This window comes from Passer domesticus, chromosome 8, assembly GCF_036417665.1.
Source record: "Passer domesticus isolate bPasDom1 chromosome 8, bPasDom1.hap1, whole genome shotgun sequence".
Taxonomy (NCBI): domain Eukaryota; kingdom Metazoa; phylum Chordata; class Aves; order Passeriformes; family Passeridae; genus Passer; species Passer domesticus.
The window spans coordinates 51,198,396-51,221,791 of record NC_087481.1 but is presented as its reverse complement, the minus strand read 5'-3'; the positions used below and the strand labels follow the sequence as shown (position 1 = coordinate 51,221,791).

At 35.9% G+C, this 23,396-nt stretch overlaps 1 protein-coding gene across 8 annotated transcripts in view; it reads right to left on the bottom strand.

Moving 5' to 3' along the window:
* Window positions 1-23,396, bottom strand: part of ATRNL1 (attractin like 1) — a 431,225-nt gene that overhangs the window by 334,489 nt on the left and 73,340 nt on the right. For all 8 annotated transcript variants that reach the window (XR_010367589.1, XM_064431407.1, XM_064431408.1 and 5 more), the window contains exons 10-15: window positions 20,594-20,748; window positions 12,870-12,954; window positions 11,054-11,262; window positions 8,728-8,846; window positions 3,084-3,216; window positions 1,644-1,825 (exon numbers count right to left, since the gene is read on the bottom strand). Coding sequence is in view for 7 of the 8 variants with exons in the window: in XM_064431407.1 (XP_064287477.1) it covers window positions 1,644-1,825; window positions 3,084-3,216; window positions 8,728-8,846; window positions 11,054-11,262; window positions 12,870-12,954; window positions 20,594-20,748 (883 nt within the window). In the remaining variant the exon portion in view is untranslated. The remainder of the gene's footprint in view (window positions 1-1,643; window positions 1,826-3,083; window positions 3,217-8,727; window positions 8,847-11,053; window positions 11,263-12,869; window positions 12,955-20,593; window positions 20,749-23,396) is intronic.

The window sequence follows — 23,396 nt, the reverse complement described above, 5'->3', positions numbered from 1 at the left end:
TCTTGCTTCCAAACACTAAAAAAAAGTTATTTCTCATCTACACCTCAAGCCAGTCAGCCAAAATCAGTCATATCAATAGTCTATCACACTTTATTAGATTTGAAGGCATCCTATGCAGTATTTTAATAGGAATCAGGGGAAAGGAAAGCAAAAAGGAAAAAAAGGTGGTAAAATAAATAACCACAGCAATCATGTTGCCAGCATCATTCTGTTGTTGTTTTTGTTTCAATTATATTTTCAACATTAACTCATCAAAGAGTGGACAGACAAAATGTGTCTCAAGGCTGCATTAAATACAGCAACAGGGAAGAACTTCTGACACAGAATGATTTCTCTCCTTCATTAGCAAAAGAAATAGAAAAAAGTGTAGTTCTAGTAAAAAATACTTTCTCTGTCCAGTTCCTGTATTTACTTGGGAAAAAACCCACAAAATCTCAAGTACATAACCTATGTTTGAATCTGCATTTTGCAGAGGAATGCTAAAAAGGATAATAGGCCATTTTTGTCCACAATATGTGTCCCTAACCTCTTGCTCTCAGATTCAATAATAACATAAAGTCAATCCTTAAGTGATTGTTTCTTTTGAATGATCTCAATTCATCTGCAGCATAACAACTTTGTAAATCGAATACTAGTTTGATATAAGCTTTAATTATTATCCACAATTATCTTTCATTTTCCTTTAAAATCCTAAACTACTCAAAATTTTGAGGATTTTATATGAACAAAGTGCAGCATGTTCTACAAAACTAAATACACACTCCCAAAAATACCCCTTGCTAAGAACAACTGATTTGCTTGTAAAATCAGAATCATATTCTGCTAAGACATCCCATCTGATTGTGCACTGCTGGGTTTCATATTTCTGAGCATTCTTACATTTCATACACTTTAATCAATGATGTTTAAACACAGCAATAAGCATTTGAATATTTAACTGCCAAAAAATTTAACCTGACCACCCAGGGACAGGTGATTTTTCTTCCCTTCTCTTGTTCCACAGTAAAAAAAAAAGTAATATGGATCACTTTTCTAAGGAATATTCTGGTGGCAGCTTGCTGTATTTGCCAGAGGCATGGAAGAGTTTTCAGCTCCCTCTCTCTCCCCACCATTATTAGAGAAAGCCAATTAGCTCCAGCTAATTCCAGTGCTGCTGTGCAGGGAATTACTACATGTTTTACACAGGAGTGCAGATTCTCTGTGACCCTTTGATCCCACCAACCAGTTACAGAGCAAAGTGCCTTTTCTGGACAAGTTACACCTGTACTGGTGCATGGGGGTTATGCATCCCTATTGTTGCATCCTGCCCTTGCCTGTGTTCAATTTATGGATTAATTCTATCACAGCTGAAACCAGGACACAAAATCAGTGTTCCAGCCGTTCTCTTGAGCAAACACTCTCTTCCAAGTACATAGTAACTTTTAGCATTTAAATCTGGTAAGGGGAAACTTTGGGAGCTGCTGTGTGATTTGTTTTAAATCTGAAGGTTATTTTAAACCTTAATATGCTACACATGACTTATATCAGTCTTTAGCACATTTCTTTGAAGGCATAAACTTCCCTCTGTTTGGACAAAACCCTAGAAAAGATTTCTCAAAGCCAATTTGTTTCACATAAGCACCAATTACAGTTCCTCAAGTTACCTGAAGTGTATACTTCTGTATTTCATCCAGAACAAATTCCACTTCTTTTGAGGTTGTTAATGAGGCGAGATTTCCACTCAAATTGTAGCAATACAGTTTGGCATTGTCATAGCTTTCCCGACTGGAATTTATGTGGAGGCAGGCATCTCCAATGTGATTCCATCTTTCTCCACACAGGTGAGCTGGTGCAAAAAAGATACAATTAGAGCTGATTCAAAAAAACTTAAAAAAACCCCAAGGGAGTCTGAATTTTATCTTCCTGAGATCGTATATCAAAATGCATCCCACACTCAATTTCCCTTCTCACATCACATAAATTCTGAAATACCAAGTATCATCACACAGAATACTGCATTGCTACGGAAAGAAGCTTCTAAGAATTTAAAAAATAATTATAAGAGATATGCTAAATTTCAGCATATTTTTATGCCACTATTTCTTCCCTGTATTCAGAATTGAGTACAACTAAATATTAAGATAAGATTATGTACATAATTAATCGTTTTAACCACTCCTTTTAAGTGTTATGTAAATTCCAAAATCTAATAGCTGTCCTAGAATTATGAAATCACAACTTTACACTATCTTTGTTTTATCATACCTTTGCATTTATATTTGCCTTAATACCAATGCAATCAAAATTATAGAAAATTCAGATAATATCTCAGAAAATATTTCTCTTCAATATTTTACAGCATTACTCAGACTCAGATAACTATTAAAAGATAAGTAAGATCAACTGTTATAGCCAATCTAAAAAGATTACATGAATAGAGTTTTGAACTGCAGAGAATAAATTTAGTCATTTAATGAATCATCTCAGTAAAAAAAAAAAGTGTTCATTAACTTCATCTGGACATAAGAATCAAATGGAAAAGGTTCTGACATCCAACTCCATATATGTAATTATGAATACAAAATAAATACTATTTCAGATGTTAACAGTCACCTTCTGAGAATATTTCATATTAGCATTTTAATATTCACTGCTTTCATAGTAGTACCAATATTAGACAATCAAGAAACCAGATCTTGGGCCATATCTGCACAGGAAAACTGAAGTATAATTGAATATAATTTTTAAGGTAAAACCCCAGCTAGCAAAAGGAACAATGTCAGTGTCCATGGAGCAGTAAAAGCCCTGCAATGGCCATTCAGCTCTGCGCTCAGTGCTCCCTGCAGGCCAGAGCTCATCTCTGGCCTGTGCAGAGACACACGTCATTGTGCCTTCACTAACGCCATTATCTGCCCTAACACCATTAAAGGTGGCACTAACATCCCAATCAGGGCTGAAATCACATCTGGGTCCACCTGCACAGGCAGGCAAGAGGAGTGAGCACGAATAAAACAAACCCATGTCTGCTCATGAACATTCTCTAGCAAGGACAGAGGAGGTTTTCTCAGGTTTGAAGCCAGCTGTGAGCAGCAGTGTCCCCTTACCAGGCAGTGCCTGGCACTCCTGCTGCCGCTGGTCCCACTGGCAGTTCAGGTGCAGGGAGCAGCTCTTGCAGCTCGTCAGTTTATTGCAGATCTGCTCATTCCTCACGTGACATTTCGTGTAGTTTTTAACCGACTGTAAAAACAAACAGACAAAGCAGAATCTCAAGCAGACATCTATTAAAAGAGCAGAAGTCAAAATGGAAATACAGAGCAGGTAGCTTCCTCCCAGAAAGTCGTGGCCACCTAAAAGCTAGGCAGAACTTAACTCCTTATCGAGAATCCTTTACCAAATGCAGAATGCAACACTGGAGCACAAATCACCCACTTGTTCTACACAATAGAAGTGTCAAATTGAAGATGCCAATTCCCTGTACAGAGAGCAGGAAGTGCTTTAAAAACTAAACTAAATATTTATTTCTTAGATAGTTTAGTGTGATACTTTTACTAAATTACTTCATCCTGTGCAGGTTAAAGCAAGAAAAATTGTGAAACAGATAATAAAAAATGGCACAAGGTACAAAATAATTACATAAAACTGACTGAAGGTGCAAGAATATGCTCCACACATGACATAAAACTGGGAGTAATTTTATTCCTTTGGTACCTTAGTACACAAGAAAAGCAGTAAACACTGAAGGAATTATTAGCTGGGGGCCTTTATTGGATTTGGTCAGTGTTTAGTTTTTTTTCCTGAAAACTGAGATCTTCCAAGTTAGACATTTTGAATACAAATCTTTCTTCCCTCTGAATAGTACTTTTAATTAAGACATTGTATTGATACCTTATTTAATGAACTGCCCTAAATCCTCACCCAATTCATCAGCTCATCTATAAGGCTCTCTCTACCAACTTAATTTCAAGGTAATAATTAAAAGTAAGTCCTAATGCAAGACAGCTTTACACTCACAGAACAGTTGAGATTGGAAGGGACCTCTGGGAGTCCCTCTTGTCAAACCCTAACAACTCTTGTCTCTCTTAACATAAGATTAAAATAATACGTGGCAGCAATAATGGATTGCACTTGGATAGCAAATGCATGATTTACTGAAAATGTTGGTAACTTTCCTTTCTACTAGTCTCCAGGAGTATGATTTAACAACTTATAAAGGGACTGCATGACAATAAGTTACACAGTGGTTGGTACTGGAATATAGCAGTGATAGGGCAAAGAAGAGAAAAGCTGTCTCCTTTTATTTCTGTTATTTTCAAGTCCTGAAATAATGCATTTGTGAAAGTGAATTCTCAATCTCACAGAGAATCAGTTTCATTGCAGCTGAACAACACTGTGGTTGAGGCTTTTTATTTTATTTTTATTTTTTGCCTTTAATTGATCAGATGCCTACCAGTAAGTTTATTTTAAGAGGTCCTAACTTTTTCTGTTCTATAGGAAAGGCTACTGTGAAGCAAAAAGGACCAGAGAAGCAGGTCTAGATGCAGGCATCTGCACCACAACACGAAACAGAGACAAAGGCAATGCCAGCAAGTAACAGATTTGTTACTATCTAGGCCAAAAATGCACACAACAGTAACGCACAAAAAAAAATCTTTGGTACAAACCCACATTTAGATTCCCTCAGTCATGAAACATACTCACAAAACTTCCTGAGAGATGCTTTAAAATGAATTTTAGAGCACAAGTAACCACCATCTGCTCATTTACAATAGCTCAACTAATACTCACTTTTCACATTTCATTTTGACATACCCTTAAGCATTCAGATTTCTTTTTTAAATTATATACTCTTCAGTGGTATTACATACAGATTACAACTTTCCACCTAAGCTGAGATATTTGTTCTATTACTTTCTAATCATGAAGCTTGTTGTGCACTGGTTATTTAATGTTTAAAATAAAATTCAAAGTACTAGTGACTGTTCTATAATAATATTCTTTGTTGTATTCCCTTATTCCCAGCATTTATTTCCCTTAAATCCAATTTAAACACTGCTTGCCTGAAAATCTCATTAGTTCAATGTAGATGTGAATCCAATAGGTAATTCATATTAACACAATATTAAGGTTATAACTTAAACTACCAAACCCAATGAAATTCAGAAAGATGACAGTCCATCTGTTACAGAACTTCTATATTGCTGTAGGATATTTATAATGTTTACACACCAAAGCATGAGTAAATCATGTTATGTATAAAGCCTCCCTCATGTCTGATTTACTTAGATTTTTTAAAGTACTCATCCTGATATGGTAGTATATAGACAGACTTATGAACTGCAGTGATTTTCTGAATATTTACTGGAGAATGAAAAGACTACAGTAGTTTATCTTAGAATTTCAGAAATCACTATTAAATTATGTACCTCTCCCCTCCTCCTGGATTTTTTCAGGTTAACAGTATAACCCTGTCTAGTTTGCATAGTGTAAATGTAAATTATTAACTTATAGATTCACTATTATTTCCCTAAAGCTACTCCCAAAACTTGCTATTGGGTACTTCTTACTCATACATTTTCTTTGTTTCCTCCAAGATAAATTGGGTTTTATTCATTATTTCCTTCTACTACTTGATATATTTCCTCTTGACTATTCTTTCAATTCCTCAAATGTAGGCAGATTGCCATGATTACTATTATTGGTATTAGGGTATCATTCAAAGACTCCCATTGTGAAAGGAGCTTTCTGGAAGCGATTACCAAAAACCAGGATTCTTGTCTTTATGGCACTGTGTAAAAATATTTAACAATGTAGGACTATAGGTCACTTTGAAGCTTCCTCTAATATCGCATTTCCTTGGCAAAATGCTCTTTATCATCCCCTTTATGGATTTGACAATGTTTATTTTACGTTGCCACACTCAGATAAAGAACTCTTAAATCACACACCATTCTGGGCTGTGTTTAGGTAACTGTCACCAACTGGGGCTTTACTGTATTGCACATGTCCCCACATGAACCAACACACAAGAATTCCAGTCAGAGAGGAAACATGTCCCCCTAGTAGTAATGTGCTCCCTTGGAGCTTCTGAAGGCAATGACATTTTCCAAAATGCAATACTGGGTGGGGGCAGAAATAAAATAATTCAGCTATGCCCCAACATACTAAGGCTCTCTTTAAGGCTACTTAAGCAATTCTTTTTTTCTCTTCAGAAATTAAACAAAATTGATAAAGTAAATTGTTTTACTCTGAAATTCAATCTCTCTTTGGTCTTCCACAGTAAAGAAAACTGAATTTTAGAAAACTGAATTTTATTGCAATCAGTCAGCCCTCTCCAGCAATTTACCATTTTATTTGGTAAAGTACAAGAAGATTTTGCCTTCATGGAAGGACTTACTCTTCCATGGTACTACTTCATGAAAAATGACATCTTGTAAAGGAGCAGCAATATAAAATGAAATTAATCTCTCCCACAAAGCCTTTTCTTTTTTTATCTTTTTTTTTTTTTTGGTAAAAACTTGCTTCCTTTATAAAACACAGTCGATTTTCTGTACAACGTGGTCAGCAGCAAGGGAGTATCATTTTCATAGGATGCAAGATAAAGCATTTTATGTGCAGACATAGAGGGTGAATACAGTTTCATAAACATATTAAGCAGATCCAGATCAACTAGGCATTGCAAGCCTCTGCTTGCAATGACATCAGCTATGAGTGTGATACACATGATCTGTATGATCTATACCTTGATGATGCATGAATCTGCACAGCAGGGGAATACAGTGTCCTGCTAATGTGCTGCCTTACATCAGAGGGTGAGCACAGGCAGGTGAAAGTGCATCAATGCATTAGCACTACTCATGAAGTCCATCTGTCCAGCTAGAGTTATTCCAGGGAAATGCCCATATTTTACAGGCCTTCCAATCAGCAGAGCAGCCACACTTTGCAGTATCTGCTTTGCAGATATCTGTGACCATGAGGCCAATGCCAAACTGGCTGACAGCACATCTTTAGTAAACTGGCCAGTCTCCATGAGGCAACAGCAGCAGATTATAAAACATTATTGTCATTCTCATCTAGAGCTCTATGATCTAAGTCATAAATCAAGGCCTTTGTACAGCTGCAAAGGCTCCTTGTGATGTTCCTAAGCCTAAAGCTTGTTATCCCATATTACCGTCACAGTTCTGTCACAACATTTGTGGGCCTTGTCCAGAAGTAGCAGTCTATGAAAATGGATAATCAACCTGATACATTCTGGTTTTCCACATGGTGCCATTCTGTTGATGCTATTTTGGTGGGTTTTATCGAAGCTGCAAAATTCTGCCTCCATCATCTCACGGCCAATAGACTAATTTTACAACAGCCACCTCCCATTTATGACAGCACCTCTTCCCAGAAATCATTTTGATGAATTTTTGCTACCCCATTCCTCAGTAACTACACTAACAGCCTTTGCTATTCACTTCAAATCCTCAATAAAAGACAGGAAATGATACAGAGCAGACTGGTGCTCATTTGCTAATTAAGATGACAATCTTACTCATGAAAGGTTGTCAAAGAAGGACACTGAACCAAGAAGTTTGTGCTAAAACACTTAGTGCTCCACATTTATTAGAGATCATTTATTAGGAATGAAGATGGTCAGCTCCTTAGCAACTATTCCTTGCTCAAGAGCTGAAAACCACGGTTAGAAAATTAGCACCTAATGGAGAACAATGTGTCAGGAAAAGAAGGACCCTTGAAGATCACAAAGGAAACTAACCATTAGTGCCTGGAATGTGAAATCCCTCTGACAGACTTATAACCTGACTACTGATGAATTTGTGTCTGCATTGCTTTTATTAGTAGTGACTACCTACAAATGCCAGTGATTAGTGCTGGCTGTGCTCACTCTGAACAGGAAAGATGTGAGTCACAATCAATCCAACTCACACCTTAATTTGTCTGGAGAACAAGATTGATTTGCATCAAGTTCAAGCCAGAGAGCAAGATACTTTTACTAATGAAAGTGTGTCAAGAAAGGATTTTGAACTCAAGTACAGCCAGGTGTCTATGGATAGCTGAAAAGTGTAAGGAGGCAAAATTTATAATGCTAAAATACTATTATAAGCTTGACAAAATTCAAATGAACAAGCAAGAGATGCAGCAGCTGGTTAACAACAACCTGGCACTAGGCAATATTAAAAAGAGAAAGCTATAAACTTGCATGAATCTATGTGATCTGATGGCTTGTATTTAAAATATCAGAACTAAATTATCACAAGCCAGTGGACCTCATGGTTACAGAAGCTCATATTCCTTTAATGAGATGACAAGTGACTCCATGACAAAGAAAACCATTTCTATGATGATCAATGATCAGAAGACCATGACTAATGAGACAAGCGTGGTCCTGTTTGAAGGGAAAAAACCAAACAGCACCCTTGATAGGATTCCATGGTTTCTGCCTGTCTACTGTACATCACATATGCACAAAATGCAAGTTAATAATGACTCTGACTTTTTGAATGTCATTAATTAGGGAATAAAAGTATTTGTCTTAAGAAATATATAGTAGGCAACACAACCCTGAAGAATACTTGTTTGACCCTGAAATAGATTTTTTTTGCTGCAGTCCATCTGTGTCTTCTGCAACATTTTTAGCTCAAAAGCCAGGAAAACAAGATTGTTTGTGCTGAAAACAAGCAACTACTAGTCTACTAGAGCTAGGAAAGGAGAAGCACTGCTAGCATGCTCAGATTTGCGAGGACTCACCATGCTGCAGTTGCTGTTTGCTGAAATGCACTTCTTGTCGTCGCACCACTGGCAGCCGTTGGTGTTGGCGGTGCAGCTGGCGCAATCCGCGTACCGGTAACATCTGTCGTCTGCAGCAGCTGCCACACAAACCAAACACAAACGTCCCACAGAAGCAGAATAACGCCACGTTCCTGACACTTCCTCGGAGCTTTTTCTGTTACAGCCTTCATTTGAACTCTAGCCATTCATAAGGGCTTAAGTTACTGTAGGAAATTCATTCTATTCAGTTAATAGGATTTACTCCTTTAAAAATTCCTTCAGTAACTACTTTATTTGAAGGTTTGTAAGTCTTATATCAACTAATGGAATATTCACTGATTTACAGCATGAAAGCTCTCAGCACAATGCAAAAATTAAGAGTATGAAAAACTTCTTTCAAGTATTTTTCCTTCACTCATTTAACATGGAAGAAAAATTTTCTTCAAATGTAGGATTCTATAAAAATATTAGATGGCTATGCAAGAAGATGAGATCAAAGTAGTAAATAAAACAAACTAACACAGATATGAGCACCACATGGACATTTTAAATCTTTGCCAATTAATTTATAAACCTAATAATGACTGGTAAGTTAAAGTTCTGTCCTTTAGCTACAAAAAGTATTTGAAAAAGACTTAATGTTATATTCTTAATAATGGGACTTGGACTAAAATTTAGGTTATGTAAAATTATTTAGGACACAAAATATTACTTCTATTTAAAAATAGTTGGTTTTAAAAATCACCATGATGCAAAATAGAAGACTTTGTATCATCTCCTATGCTGATTACTGTTTTTAATTCCTTAATTCCTGTTTGGTTTAGCTCCTTTACTTTCAAGTTCATGCAAGCTTAAAAGATTCTCTTGCCAGGGAAGTCTTGTCATCCAAGAATCGATCTTTTGAAAACCACTAAAATTTCTGCTTATCCTTTAATATTGACCATCAGCAGTTTCTCAGATGATACTCTCAACCAGGTAACAACTGAGCCAAGTAATGTAAAAGAATATATGAAAAATTGGCTTTTGGCAAAAAATTACCACCTGAAACTGGAAGAATTTGACAGCAGTGAAACAGTGCTGCTCGCACAAGTTCAGAACTGGAATTATACAGACCTCATCTCTTCCAAGTTGAGTTGTACTTTATTTCCACTGCAGCACCTGTACTTGAGAAACTGCTCTAACTTTTTTATTTTCCTTCAGCCCATCTGTGCTTTGTTTTGTTTGGTTTTTATAAACACCTGTTGCTATGATCAACTTTTTATGAAATCCTTTTTTATCTGTATTACTTTTGAATTTAATGCCACAAGGGTTCTTTTTCTATATAGATGAAACTTTCTGTTCTGTAGACCTCTAAAAGTTCTGAAACTGTACAAAAGCCATTTTCCAGAAAACTGTACCTGGATAATGTTTATGTTATATCACATACCTTTTTTTTTTTCCTGAGTTTGAGATGTTATAGCCAGTCTAGAAACAAGTAAAAGCTATCAGAAAAATAAAATGTCTTGAAGTGTTGATTAATAGCAGTACTAGTAACTTTTCAACAAACATTAAACACAGACTGGCAGTTTAATTGTATAGCAGTTTGTACACACAGCACACAGCCAAAGTCTGGGAAGCAATTTTACACTGTGCTGAAAGGAACGATGCACAGAAAAAATAGTAGGTGCGTGTCATAGGGATAAATATTCTGTTCATGTGACATATAAGAACAACACTTTCACAAGCAATTTATTTGTGACAAGCCAAAATGCTTAGGAATAGGTTGGAACAGTTATTCATAACAGTAAATTGCTGTTTCAAACAATACAGCCATCACAATGCCACAGAGAAATTCATATGACAACTTGAACTCATCTGACACACTGCAAAGGGCTTGTTTGCATCAGGTTTTTTCCCAGCTGTCCCTGCACTATTTTCTTCTGTACAAATGCTTCTGTTTCATAGATAATCTGCTTGAAGCAGTGATTCTTTCCTCTCTTACTGGCACACACAGGTATGGGAGTGCCATATGTCCATAACACCAGGTATCACTTGCATTGCCCATTTGTGGTCTCACTGTTCTGCTCTGCCTTAGCACCTTAAACTTATGCTCTTTTGAATCTACTTCTCTGCATGTAAAATACAAAAGGATTCCACAACTGAATTATTTTTTTTTTAAAAATAGTCTCTGTATCTCTTGCACTGGGTATTCTCACAGGGGAACAGTCTTAACATTCCAGTCACCACTTTCATGTGGTTACTTCTTTGATGGTTGCCCATCCCCATCTCCTACATTGCATTACAAACCTGACTAGAATTCACTTACCTGTCTTCTTGGGACATTTTGCTCTAAGGATATTATTAGCATGTCCAGATTCCCAAGATTCACAATGTTTCTTGTTCCACAGACACCTTATTCCTGGACGAGCATTTTTGCACAACTCTTCATCCCTGAATGCTTCACAGTTGGGAGGCTTGTACACGAGGATGTCATTCAACAGAACACTTGAAAAACCCCCAAATATATACATGGACCTATTGGGAAAAAGCAAGGAAATTTAACTGTTACTGTAGACACTTTTTCGTCATTTCTTATCTCTCTTGATGTACCATTAAAAACCCACATATTATCATTTTTAAAAAATCTTGTTCTTTCTCTAATAAAGAATCTATCAGTGGTTCCGCTACTGATTACTTTTTCAATTTATTTCTCCATGGAAGTTGAGAGTAACAAATAACAATTGCTGAAAGCTCCCTCTGTTGTATGTATTATGGAGTGGCATATCCAAATATCTGAAAAAAAGAATTAAAAGCTTTGGAAGGATGCACTCATATTTGCAGTTAGATATTGAGAACAGAACATGAAATGCTGGTCTGCTGAAAACAAGAATATTCTTTGCAAGACAGGCAGCAGCAATTGGCAAGATGGGTATTTCTTTTTGGTAACATTTCTGGTGTAGTACATGCTGAAACAGGAACCAAAAGACTAAACCTGAGTCCTCACCGTTCTCATTAAAACCAACTGTCTCAGGTAAAAGACAATCATAGAAAACCTCTGTATCTGTTGTATGATATACTCCTAAAACAGAATTAATCACAAGAGTTACCAGTAGCAGAATTCTGGCGAGTGTCTTGTTGCACTGTTTTGGTACCAAAAACCCTACCAAAAATACCACTAGTTCTTAAAAAAAAAAAAAAAAAAAAAAAAAAAGGATTTTTAATGTAATTACTAGAAAGTGACAGTTCTCAAAGTATAAGGCATGGCTTAGATGGCATAAAACACACAAATCATAATGAAAAACTATCAGTTGCTGAATTCATTAATTCCAATTCCAAGTAATTTTGTCTTAATAAATAAATCTGTTCATTGATTAATGTCAAGTGCTCTGTGTACATACTTACAATTTAGTGCTATTTTTGTTAAAAGCAGTCACACTCCTATTTGTAGCATTACTCATTACCTCATTTCTGACCTATACAGGATCCTTATATAGAGGATCCATAAGTTGCCCACAAATACTTCAGTACTGACTTTATTAGTGTGATGAATAATGTAGAAGAGGTACAATGATCTGTAGTACTGCAACTTCAGATACTAGGCCAGCTGGCAACCATCAAAACAAAAGCTGAGACAAGATAACAATACACATTTCTTTAAACCTGACTATTGTTTTCTACAACTTTTCCAACTTAATATAATCTAGCTGCTGGCAGGCTTTTCCTCCTTCAGGAGGAATGATAACTGTATCAGTATCATCAAAATCTTCCCTTTTTCCCAGCAAATTTTAGTTACATGGTTATTTGATAACTGTAGAGGAATGAAGAATTATAGTATACTGCAAAGAGAAAAAGATTTCTCCCATCACACTTAAGTGAGGGTTATTGTTGGTACCAAATATGAAATTCAGTGTAGCCCTCAATGCTGAGAAAACACCTCGGTACCCTGGAATGTTCACCTAAAAAGTCACTGAACAGATCCCCAGCAGACTGAGGATTAGCTGTACTGACTACCTGATGAGCACTACTTTCCTTTTTAATAGGTTACATCAGTTCTGTTATTGAACCATACTTAAGTGTGATTTCTGCTACAGTCTTTTCCTTCAGAAAAATGGCAAGGAAAATTTAAGAGACATTTCATTTACCCATTACTGACAACAGCAGTGTGACCAAATCTGTTGACATCTCGATGCAGATTAGGTTTTGGTAAAATCTTCCATTCATCACAAGCTGAAACATAAAACACCAAGCATATATCAAATAATTTGAAAAGTTTTCAGCAAAATACACGTGAAGTATATTTTAACCACTCAAGGATAAATCAACTCAACTCCTTTAAAATGCATTTGTGAGTAGATGCTTCAAGGACCTGTCAGCAACACTAATCTATCCTAACATTTATCAAGACTACAGGACATTCACCGAAGAGTCACATATAGTTGTCTGCCTTCACAGCCAGTTTCAACACCCACAGGAACAAGCCCTGGCCATTGTTGTTATCAAGGGATCAGTAATATTGCTCTCATGTTTACACTCTTTCAAATTAGCTAAAGGGTTTCAATTTATAAGTATTTCATGGAATTTCTACCGCAGTGAACTTAGCTCTTTTCTTAAGTGTTTAAAGATAAACTATCACTCTTCCAGATGTGCAACCCATCTCATTACTGTTTTACTTTTGGTATCTTGATTTAAGTATGCTACTAATTACTTTCCACATACTTGAGAGGAATGCTGAATCAGGATCTCGATGTCAAATTAATTATCCAAGCACATTTCTTTTGGAACTGCTGTACACAAATGTGGTTTCAGTGTGGTTTAATTTTTCTTTCCTGACGAGAGTTTTAGTTCTTTAGAACAATTACTCCTTTCTTCATTATTTCCTATTTAAACTTTACTGACTTCATACATTAAAATCCCACAGTAATAGAAATAGGGAGCACCTACAGATTGAAACTTCAAGGAAAGTACAGGGTTTTAGCACCTTAATTTGGGTAGAGGCAACTCTCAGTAGTCAGATCATAACATCTCACTCCCCAGCATGAAAAAACAGAAATGGATAAAACCAGGAGGAATTCAAGCTGGTCTCATTCCCATTGTCAGAACAGCTCAACTCCACCAGGGCTGCTATTCTGGCACTTCTAATGCAGAAAATTATTCACAGCAGAAAATTATTGACAGCAGCACCTTGTGCAGTCAGCATCCTGTTAGCAAAGCCCGCTGGAACACCCTGGTGCAAGGTCACATGAGGATGGACTCGGCACCCAGGAGGGGATGGCATGGCACAGCTATGGCAGCAACACCCCTAAGTCAGCTCGGGCTTCTACCAACCACAGCCTGAGCCCATAAAGAGAGGCAATGTGAGATCATGGCTGTGATAAATAAATTATTGCACCTCTTTATAGACTGGAAACTGAAACTCAAAGCATATTATTACCGGAGTAATGCAGATGGCTCAAACAGCAATAATTTTGACATCAGGTGGTGGACTCCATGGAATTAGCAATGTGAAGGAATTATAGGAAGTTTCATGCAGTCTTATGGGAGCAATACGTCCCAAAATTCTTACTTCTTTCTCAACTCCTACCTTCTATCACTACCATTGTTAACATTATATTATCATAACACTATGGAATTACTAATACACTTCATCTTTCACAGTTGTTCTTTTTTATTTTCTCTATTTAAACAGTGGTGAAAATATGCACAATGCCAGAGAGATATTTCTGAAACAGTTTCAAGCAAAAGACAAGCATTTTAACAATTGACCGGCAAAATCTTACTGTTACACTTTAAAATCAAGTTCTTGCTGGTCTTAAGTCACTGCACATTAACAGACACAGCACTCATGAGCTTGTGTTCCTGTGATGGTAAAGGAAACAATTTAGGGAAGTGTTGACATTAATTTTGTATTTTTACAAACATATATATTATGAACATAAATATATAGTCTTTGCTGTACCTAGAAATTTATTTTAGAAGAAGTGGGATTTAACATCAAGGGAAGACCATAAAACCATATTAAAGGCTGATTTTCAGAAAAGGAACCCCTGAGGGCTGGAGATATAATAATTCCTTTCTTACTGATGGTATTTTTCAAACTGGCAGGTCTTTTCAATAGAGTACAAGAAAAAAAAGAGGGAGGGAAGCTTATTACAAATAGCCTCCCCTCTTATCTCCTCCTAGACTTCTCAATGACTACTGAACACTAAACAGAGCACTATGCAAAAAAATACTTTCGCTCAGCTTTCAATTCCTGATGCAAGTTTCTCTGTATAGTTGATTAACACAAAATACAGTTAGCTAGCCAACTGATTCCTGGTGTTTTTCAGTAAAGAATCAAATAGAATTCATCCCTGCCCATCATCTTCAAACTCCTTTTGAACAACTCCAAGCACTCAAATTTCCAGACTTCACTGTACCATTCCAAGAAAAAAGCGACAAATGGCAAATATAATATGATTTACAACATGATTTATCAATATTACAGCATTCTGTGTGTTGTATGAGCTAAGTCTAATAATGATGGTAAACTGTGCAGCAAAGAATAAAATCTTTTCCTCCATAAAATGCTATGCCCTCAAGGCATTTTACTGATAGAAAGTGGAAGATAGTTGCATCTGTTATATCTGCAACCAGGTATAGCACATGGAAGCACACTCTGCACCACTTACTAAGCAGATAAAGAAACAGTACTATTCATTCCAAACTTATTAGCAGAATTTTTAGCCACTGAAAAGTACAAGAAGAAATAAAGGGTTTTTTCCTTTCTATTACGAAGGCTTCTGCTTTAAGAATAAGCTCTACCGCATTATAACATTAAAATAATAAGCTTCATCCTCCTCCCTGGTGTAGACTGAATGCTTACCAGATGATACAGAAGTGGCTCTGACAGTGAATGGCCAGTCACACACCTTTCTGTGATGAAACACCACAGAAATGCACTGGATTTGAAGCAATCCAGCAGAGAAAATCCCCACTTGAACTTTGCACAGGGTATTGCTCTCCAGAGCCCTCACTCCAACAGGTCAGGCTTCAGCACATCTCATCTACAACCTACTGGCAACACTGCATTACTGATATCAGAAAGGATGACCTGGATATTTCACAGGAAAGTTGTCAATGCTGCAACAATATTCATACACTACTAGAAAGTTTCCCAGTATGATTTTATTTAAAAAAAAAAAAAAAAAAAAAAAAAAAAAAAAAAAAAAAAAAAAAAAAAACAACAAAACAAAAACCAGAAAACAACCAAATAATTTCTAATCAACCTTGTAGTATCAGTAAAATATTTGAAGATAGAATTTGATTGCAAAAATTTAACTAATTAGGCTTACCAAAATGTGACTGAACAGAGGGAAAAAATAGAAAAAAATAGTATTGTTAAAAATAGGAAGCAAAAGTTGCTAGGACAGTCTTTGAAAAAGGGGCAACCAATGTTCCATACTTCACCTCCAGGATCACATTTTTATTTTGGCACTGGAAGACTGATTTAGTGACAACCTCTTACTGCATTCGGAGCGCTGCTTTAAGAGAAGGTATATGAAACCACTTCTTTATGCTTACATTCATCAAACCATTTCTAAATTTCAAACTATTTAAATAGGTTTGAAATGCCAGTGTATTTATTCTGCTCCATCACACTCTGCAACAATGCAGTTCAGCTTTATGTGCTACACAGAATCCAATGCCAGCTTATGCTTCTACTTTCTCTTTACATATTTCTAACAATTACTAAGTTCATTTTTCTTTTGTAAAAGTAGTAATGCTGGTTCACAACATATGGACACCATTATACCTTTGTCTGGTTCTCATTTATGACTCTGGACGACTAAACACTGAACATAAATAGCTAAAACATTGTGAAAGTTATGCACTAGCACAAAACTTATTTTCTGAGTCTTTCCACACTTCATAAATATTTTTCTTTAATCAGATAATAAAAATCTCCTTACTCTCAGGAAAACACAATAGCAAGTATGTTCAAAACAGCATGAATCGAATTTAAACTCTAGAACTAACATCTACAACAGAGTCTACACACATAACAGTGACTCCCCAAGCAGTAAAAAGAAATCAACAGCCTCACTCTTTGCTATTAAAGGGAGCAATTAGTGCATTATATTATTATGGCTTTGCTCTTCCAATAGCACAGCAATATGGAGGTAATTGCTCTTACAGACTGCACCAAAACTGCGTTTATAACTTAAGTGTTTAGGAACACATAAAACTTAATCTTTCACAGGCACTGATTTACATTTTCTTTGTGATGGCACACTGATATCCATTTGTAACTCCAGAAACAGGGAGAACTGCAAAAATACATGTGTTCACATTGGGAAAAAAACCCAATAGATATCTAAACTACTTCATTTTGTTAATGGCAAAGACTAGAGGTGAAACAATTTACTTTACAAACAAACAATTTATGAATAAACAATTCATTTTTATTACAAAATACAAGCAATATGTTTGATTACAAGTGGAACTAAAGTCAATCTCATGAAATAATTTCGAATTTTTTTTCAAAATAGGAGAATGTTTCTAAGCTTTGTTTGAATACTCTAGAAGAAACTTAATACTTCACATGCAATATTGTCTTTCATAAGCAATTGAATTTGCATACTATTTAATCCATAATAATAAAGTGAAATCCAGATAGTAACAAAGAAATATTATGGAGTATATTATTAGTGTAAACATATGGGTTCTTGCACTTCTCCCACAGATCCAAACAATGCAGAACTCCAACTACCACTAAGAGAAAGGACAGAAACAATTGCCATGTTCCCAGGATTTCAGGTTTTGGTTTTCTAGAGATTCCCTGACCATAATTCTCTGTACATATCAAGGGTACCCAGACACCTTAGCAACTGTCAGATTTGGAACAAAAGGACTGAGACTGAATACTTCATAAACTCAAACTTAAGGAACTTAGGCATGCAGAGGTATATTTACTAACTGCACCATTTTGGTGAGAAACTAAAATTAATATCCTTAGTCTTTAAAAAGAGCTTTTATTTAATTGTATTTTAATACTTGTATCAGTAGTTAGACTCTGTTTTAAACTCTCATTATGTATGTCCAATAATCTATTTTTAGCTGCAAATTTTGCATGTGAATACTCATAAAATATAATCTAAATTAGTTTTATAAGATGTGATTGGAACAGAAATGTAAGTTTTAAGCTTGTAAAGAAAGCCATAAACAACATCATTCAGAAAACTGCAGGTCAACCCCAGCATTCAAGATTGTCCCCACTGCCAAGCTTTCTCTTTCAGATTAATGAAGCAATAACAGCACAGTTGGAAAATACCTGACCTCTACAAGAATGACCCTCTGTGGATATTTAAGGGGCTTCCAGAGCAACCCAGGAGCAACCTGGTGGTAAAAAAAATCAAAGCAGAACAGAAGTATACCAAGACCAGATTTCTACTGCTCTTTTTCTTAATGCAGCAGTCTTCTCATTGTGTATTTACTGCTATATAAGTGAATACATCAAGCAACATTAAACTATTAAAATTATGGCACCATAGCAGTTTTTATTACGTCTTCCCATCTCTGTGTCTTCACCTTTAACAAATACACAGTAAGTATTCCAAATTACTGAACTGAGCTCTTGACTCACGACACATTTAAATGTCTAAAACTTGTTACAGACTAAGCTCAGAACTTAGAGAGCAATGACTGACTCAGAAAAGCAGAGGAGGAAAAGGTAACTCTGTCCTAAGCTTGGTAAAACGAATTACTCTCTGGAGATATTTCTCTCTGTGCCTGGACTAGAGGAGGAGTGTGGATTACCAACCTTTCAGAAGGCTGAGCTTGGCTGAGATGAAGCCACACAAACAGTTATTCCACATTAATATGAAAAGCACAGTTTTCATGGGTAATAAAAAGCCAAAGCAATCTATCCAGAGGACTATGTCACATATAATAAGAGAGATAATCAAAAGTACTCTGTAGCCCAACTTGAACATAAATAGCATAGGCTCTATCTCCAGGGTTCAGCTGGTTTCCAGACAGCACCCATTTTTTACAAGACAAAGCTAACACTCCATCACTTGCAAGGTATCTAGGAAATGTGATGCTGATAGCATCGTATATTTTTTTCTTCCAAGCATTGTTCAAAAACTCATGATACAAAGTAAATAAGATTCTGAAATATACCTATTGCATAATTATTTAATTCTTCACAAAATATTTCAAGTTTTCTGAAAAAATATGTCTTTATCAAATGTGTGCTGTGAGATTTGTTTCTAAGTTGGTAAAATTAATATTACAGAAGAGTAAGTCTGAATCAAATCAATCTTCACATAGTCCATTTTTCAGATTAATTACTACATCCAAACAGTGATTACTACATCCACTTCTTTTGTACTTCATCAGCTTCATAATACATGGAGAATGTGACTTGCAAGAGAATACAAATACCTAATTAAATATAACCAACTAGCCAAACCACAATATTGTTCTACTTAAGAAAAAAATACTATAAAGCATTTTCATGAAAGATGATAAAAAACTATCAATGTGTGAAAGTCAGAAAGTTACATTAATTCAGATATGACTCACACTATTGATCTGTAAGTGCACATTTACAAATAAATGTAGACCAATAAATAACACTATGCTCCAAAATGAGAAAGGAGCCTTGTTTCATTAAAAATTAAATCCACATGTAAACTGAAGTGAAAACAAAATCAATAGCTTACACCATCAGATGCCTATAAGAAGTTATGGAATATGCAATAGAGGGTTACAGTAAAAAAAACCCAGCTGTTTTATTTATTTTATTTTCAGCTAAGGTATTATTTGCACACCCATTAAAACTAGCAGGAAATAACCCATATATATTCCATGTACTGAAATTAGTCATTATTTTTGTATTAAAGCAAAGACATTGCATTGATATCTACAGTGAATGCCATAAAAACCATTAACTAGTCCTGAAAGAAGGATCATGTCTCAGCTTCATCTACCACTGTAGGCAGCTGATAAATGCTTGCCAAAAGTAGATCCAGGCAATATCCACAGGCTATTCTCACCAGGAGCATGCATGAGTTCATTTCCCAGGCTGCTCTGACATATTTCCCTTTTTTTGGCTCCCAGGACAAGAGACTGTGCTTTTTGGCCCCAATGTGTGCTGTATGATTATATTTAAAGTCCAAATACAAATTATATGTTTATATTTAAAGCCTATGCATAAAATATGGACATGAACATCAGGGAAGGGAAAAACTATTTATGGTAAGAACAGCAGTGGCACAAGATAGGAAAAAGATTATGGATTCATTAAATTCTCTTCTATTTATAGCCTCCACAATCCTATAGGGAGGCTTTTCCATAAGTGCACAGCTCAAAGGGTTGGAACCACTCACCAGAATGAAAGCTGACACCCCCCTAGTCTTGTCTTATCACACAGTTTTCCTTCCAACTGCATTCTTATCATATGTTTACAAACAACAATCTTTTTTGCTCTCAGCCACACTCTTGTACAATTATATATACCACATCCTTTTATCATCTCCTAAAGGCTCCTCATGCTTCACTCAGCCCTAATACCACTTGCCATGTAGAGGATTTTTTCAGTTTGTCTTCTTAGAAGTGTATTTCCAAAATACTACAAAAATAGTAGTATTTTGGCAACAAAAATATCCAGGGCCTCGAGATCCATGGATGCTGCTATGCCTTGCCCCACAAACTAAAATCTTTAGACAAAATGGAACAAAAATCTGTAAAATTTATAAAGAACTAGAAGGTGTTTGGGATCAAAACTATAAAGAAACATGGTAGCTGGACTTGAGAAAGCAAAATTGTGGTATTTAAAACCAAAATGAAAAAAAAAAAAAAAAAACAATAGTACAATACATACCTATATCATATGAAAGAAAGTCAGCAGAAAAACACTTTGCACCGTTGCTCAGGGAAGTATCATTATGAGTGTTTCCACCAAAAATGAGCATAGCTCCATTGATTAAGACAGCTGAATGAAGGTATCTTGCAAAGCCACTCTCTTTCAAAATAGTCCTACAAAACATAAGAACAAATACACAGTAACACATGAGAAACTGGATATGGGCATCAAGAAAATTTGTACCTGAAAGCAACAGAAAGCAAGAAAAATAGTAAACTATAGCTCAGTAAATACAATGCCATTTAATCAGATTTTTTTCTCATGGTACAAAAAAATACATATTTGTTTAAAATATCACACTTTTAGTTAAAATAAAACAGTTTGCCAAATAATATAGCTGAAATTAGTTTTAACATGTTTGCATTCTTCAAAATTATTACTGATATAGTAAATTTTACTCAAAATTGAATGAAAACTCATTCATACCATTAATTCCTATTCTTATATATCCTTAGTAATGTTAGTTTTTTCCTCAAGAAATGCAATAAAAATTCCTTAGCAGGCTACAGTAATCTTTACACCATCCTTAAAATTGCACAATGAAAATAATTTTTTTTCCTAATTAATTGAACACTCAGCCCCAAAAACAAACGGTAGAAGGCATTCTAGGTACATTTTAAACATTTGCACTGCTTCATAAACTTATTCAGACTGGTAAACAAACACTGCAAACTTCAGTGCTAAAAACACAACTGTCCAGGCAACTGGGGCTTTGATCTCTGTCTTTATTCAGTTCAGCCTCTGCGTGTGTGGTCTGCTTTGTGCCAGAGCAATGGCACAGCCCCAACAGTAGCCAAGAGCTATCAATGCCACGGTCTGAAAGGGGCAGATGTGGGGCCAGTAGAAAGAACAGAATACAAACTTGATTCAATCCCAGCAAATAAATCTTACCAAGGAAGAGAGTAACCATCTGTGGTTTTGCCAGATGAATTAGTTAAGCAGACCAGCTGTAGACATGTTTGTGAAGAGCTGATTAGATCACCAGTACAAAATACCTTTTACATTCTCCTAATAACCTTTCATTGTTTCAGTAATCTAAGTTTACAAGCTTAGACTCTCATTTTCATTTATGTTACTACACACTGCTCAAATCTACAATTAAACTGTTAGTCATTCGTTTCCTGTAAGAAACTGACTCAACAATCTTTCCTTATGATTGAATAATACTGTCTCTCTTGAACCAATCTCATATTAGTTCAGTATTTTTACATCATCGTCATGTTTGAGGGAAAAGGTTTAAAGTATATCTCATTTTTCTTACATAATAACATAATGAACAAACTTGAAATATTTTAAGTGATAAAAGATTGCATGTTTAAACAAGTTGAAAGGAAAGCATCACACCTGAATTCTCATATTATTACTGAAACAAATTCCCCCCAGCCCTGGAAAGTAACATCAAAAGAAATATCAAAGACTAAATGAAAATAAATGAGCTTTTTTATTGCTTAAAAATGTGACAATTCCTTCAATCCACTTACATACCCATGCACGTGGTTCTGCTTTTGACCCCTTTTTTTTTCTTTCCTATTAAGTGACTTGCTTTTCTCTTGTGTATTTCTGATTAACATACTTTGAAAACAGAGCACCACATAAGTGTGTTTTTCTAACCACAAATTGGCTTGATACAGGATACTTATGGTACCCCCCAGATAAATGTGGTATTTGGGTTCAACTCATCAGTTAGCAACACAGAAAATCAGAATTACATGGAAGTAGAACAAGACATTATTTTTAAGTTGTTTTCAACTGGCAGTGGAGGAATTCTGCTGCTATGACTTGAAAGAATGATAATATCCTAAGAACATGTTATGTTTGTCCATTTGGACTACAGAGACCTTTCTGTCTTTTGCTTCTCCAGTTTTCTACAGCCCCTATTGCCTAATTTACACTAATTGCTATACACTAGGCTCTGCCTTGATGATCTGCCTCGCAGCTGTCTACAAATAGTTGTGTTGATCACTAAAGGCCTGAAGAGACATACACTGTTCTGGGGATAACTAAGGATTCTCCTCTACATAGCGGATATTAAAAAAAATCTCCACAGGTTTCTTTTTTGGGCTGTTCACTTTTCTACTTGTGACCCAACTGCGTTGCCCCACTCCTGGTCCCTACCATAGTGTGGGGATTTTTTTCCTGTAATTTTTGCATATTGTTTGCTGAGTTTCATCCCTCCCAGTAACAGCAACTTTTCCTCAAGATTCAGCAGAACTGGAAGTTTGTTAATTTGGCCATGATTTTCACTATTCATTAGCATCACTAATGAGGGCAATCTAGAGAACTCTCCAGCACATATCAACCCCATGCAAATTCTGTGAGAGTCTCAGCAGGTTTCGCCTGAATCCATTATTTATGCACATATTCGTGTATCTGCAAACATTACTCCTTGTTAACTGGCAGTGCTAAATGCTGCAGGCAGCAGTACCACTCTGGAATGGCAGCAGAAACACCCAGAAGCCAGCAGGTGCTGCCACTGCCTCAGGCCATTATCCAAGCCCAGCCCCACGTTGTGCCCCAGCTGCAGCACACGGCAGTAATGCAAAGCAATGCAGGTATTGCCAGCACTGTAATATCACATTGTGTATTAGGAATACAGTTCACACTAGGAATTAAAATATTGCCCTCTCACACTCCAAGAAACATAAAGTTTGTTTAATTGATATTAAGAAATTAAAACCTATGTGGAACTGAGTTGAACAGGTAATCAGATTTGTATACCTCAAATAACTGAAGCCTATGAGCCTCTGCCAGATCAGCCACA